Source organism: Mesitornis unicolor, unplaced genomic scaffold, assembly GCF_000695765.1.
Source record: "Mesitornis unicolor isolate BGI_N332 unplaced genomic scaffold, ASM69576v1 scaffold17263, whole genome shotgun sequence".
NCBI classification, from domain to species: Eukaryota; Metazoa; Chordata; class Aves; order Mesitornithiformes; family Mesitornithidae; genus Mesitornis; species Mesitornis unicolor.
Window position 1 is genome coordinate 1169 of NW_010175532.1, and position 1045 is coordinate 2213.

The window sequence follows — 1045 nt, forward strand, 5'->3', positions numbered from 1 at the left end:
TTCTGTAAAATTCACTTTGAAAGCATCTTTACATCAGAAGCAGTGTCATGATCCTAAGTTCTGTGTGATGCCCCATCATAAACCCTTTGTGGGGTATCCAGGTTGTTTCTCTTCTCTTGTAGGTGAGTGATTCGTTGGGGTTTTTTTTTAGTATTCAGTACAGATACACTTAGATGCAGATGGAGTGACATCTACAAAGATTCACTGCTTCTGTAGTGTCTGAGATTTCTTCCTTCCCTCACTGCCCAAGCCATGTCCTTTTCTGACTTGTGATTGCTAACGGCCAACATCATGCAATTACAGCCAGGCCCAGCAGATCAACCTTTTCCTGGGGGCCTACAGGAAAGTGGGGAGGGACTTTTTACCAGGGCAGGTAGCGATAGGACGAGGGGGAATGGCTTTAAACTGGAAGAGGGTAGATTTAGACTAAATTTTAGGAAGAAATTCTTTACTGTGAGGGTGGTGAGACACTGGAACAGGTTGCCCAGGGAAGTTGTGGATGCTCCCTCCCTGGAAGTGTTCAAGGCCAGGATGGACAGGGCTTTGGTCAACCTGGTGCAGTGGGAGGTGTCCCTGCCCATGGCAGGGGTTGGACAGGATGATCTTTAAGGTCCCGTCCAACCCAAACCATTCTATGATTCTATGATTGTGTTCTGGTGGGATGTGTGAGCATCTGAAGAAATTTTACTGTAATCTGCCAAGGCAGAGAACCTGTCTTGAAAGGATTAACTGGATGTTTTTCTGCACTGTGATAACTATGTCTCTCTTCCAGAGTTCATCCTAAAACCCATCTCTTTCTATTTTGCAGAGACAAGAGATAATTGATTCCATTATGTGTGCGTCAGCCAAATATAACACACGGGGTCCAGCCCTCATTCCAAGGATGAAAACCAAGCATCGCATCTACTACATCACTCTCTTTTCCATAGTTCTGCTTGGCCTAATTGCCACAGGAATGTTCCAGTTCTGGCCTCACTCCATTGAGTCATCCAGTGACTGGACCGTTGAAAAACGCAGTGTCCATGATGTGCCTGTGGTCAAAATT

The 1045-nt window shown here is 45.6% G+C and overlaps 1 protein-coding gene across 1 annotated transcript in view; it reads left to right on the top strand.

Annotated features, from left to right (window-relative positions):
• The first annotated feature begins 812 nt into the window (after window positions 1-812).
• The window catches only part of EXT2 (exostosin glycosyltransferase 2), a 74401-nt gene continuing 74168 nt past the window's right edge, over window positions 813-1045 (top strand). Inside the window, exon 1 of the mRNA XM_010181424.1 lies at window positions 813-1045. This exon is cut by the window's right edge and continues 314 nt beyond it. Coding sequence (XP_010179726.1) covers window positions 833-1045 — 213 coding nt within the window. The 5' untranslated portion in view covers window positions 813-832.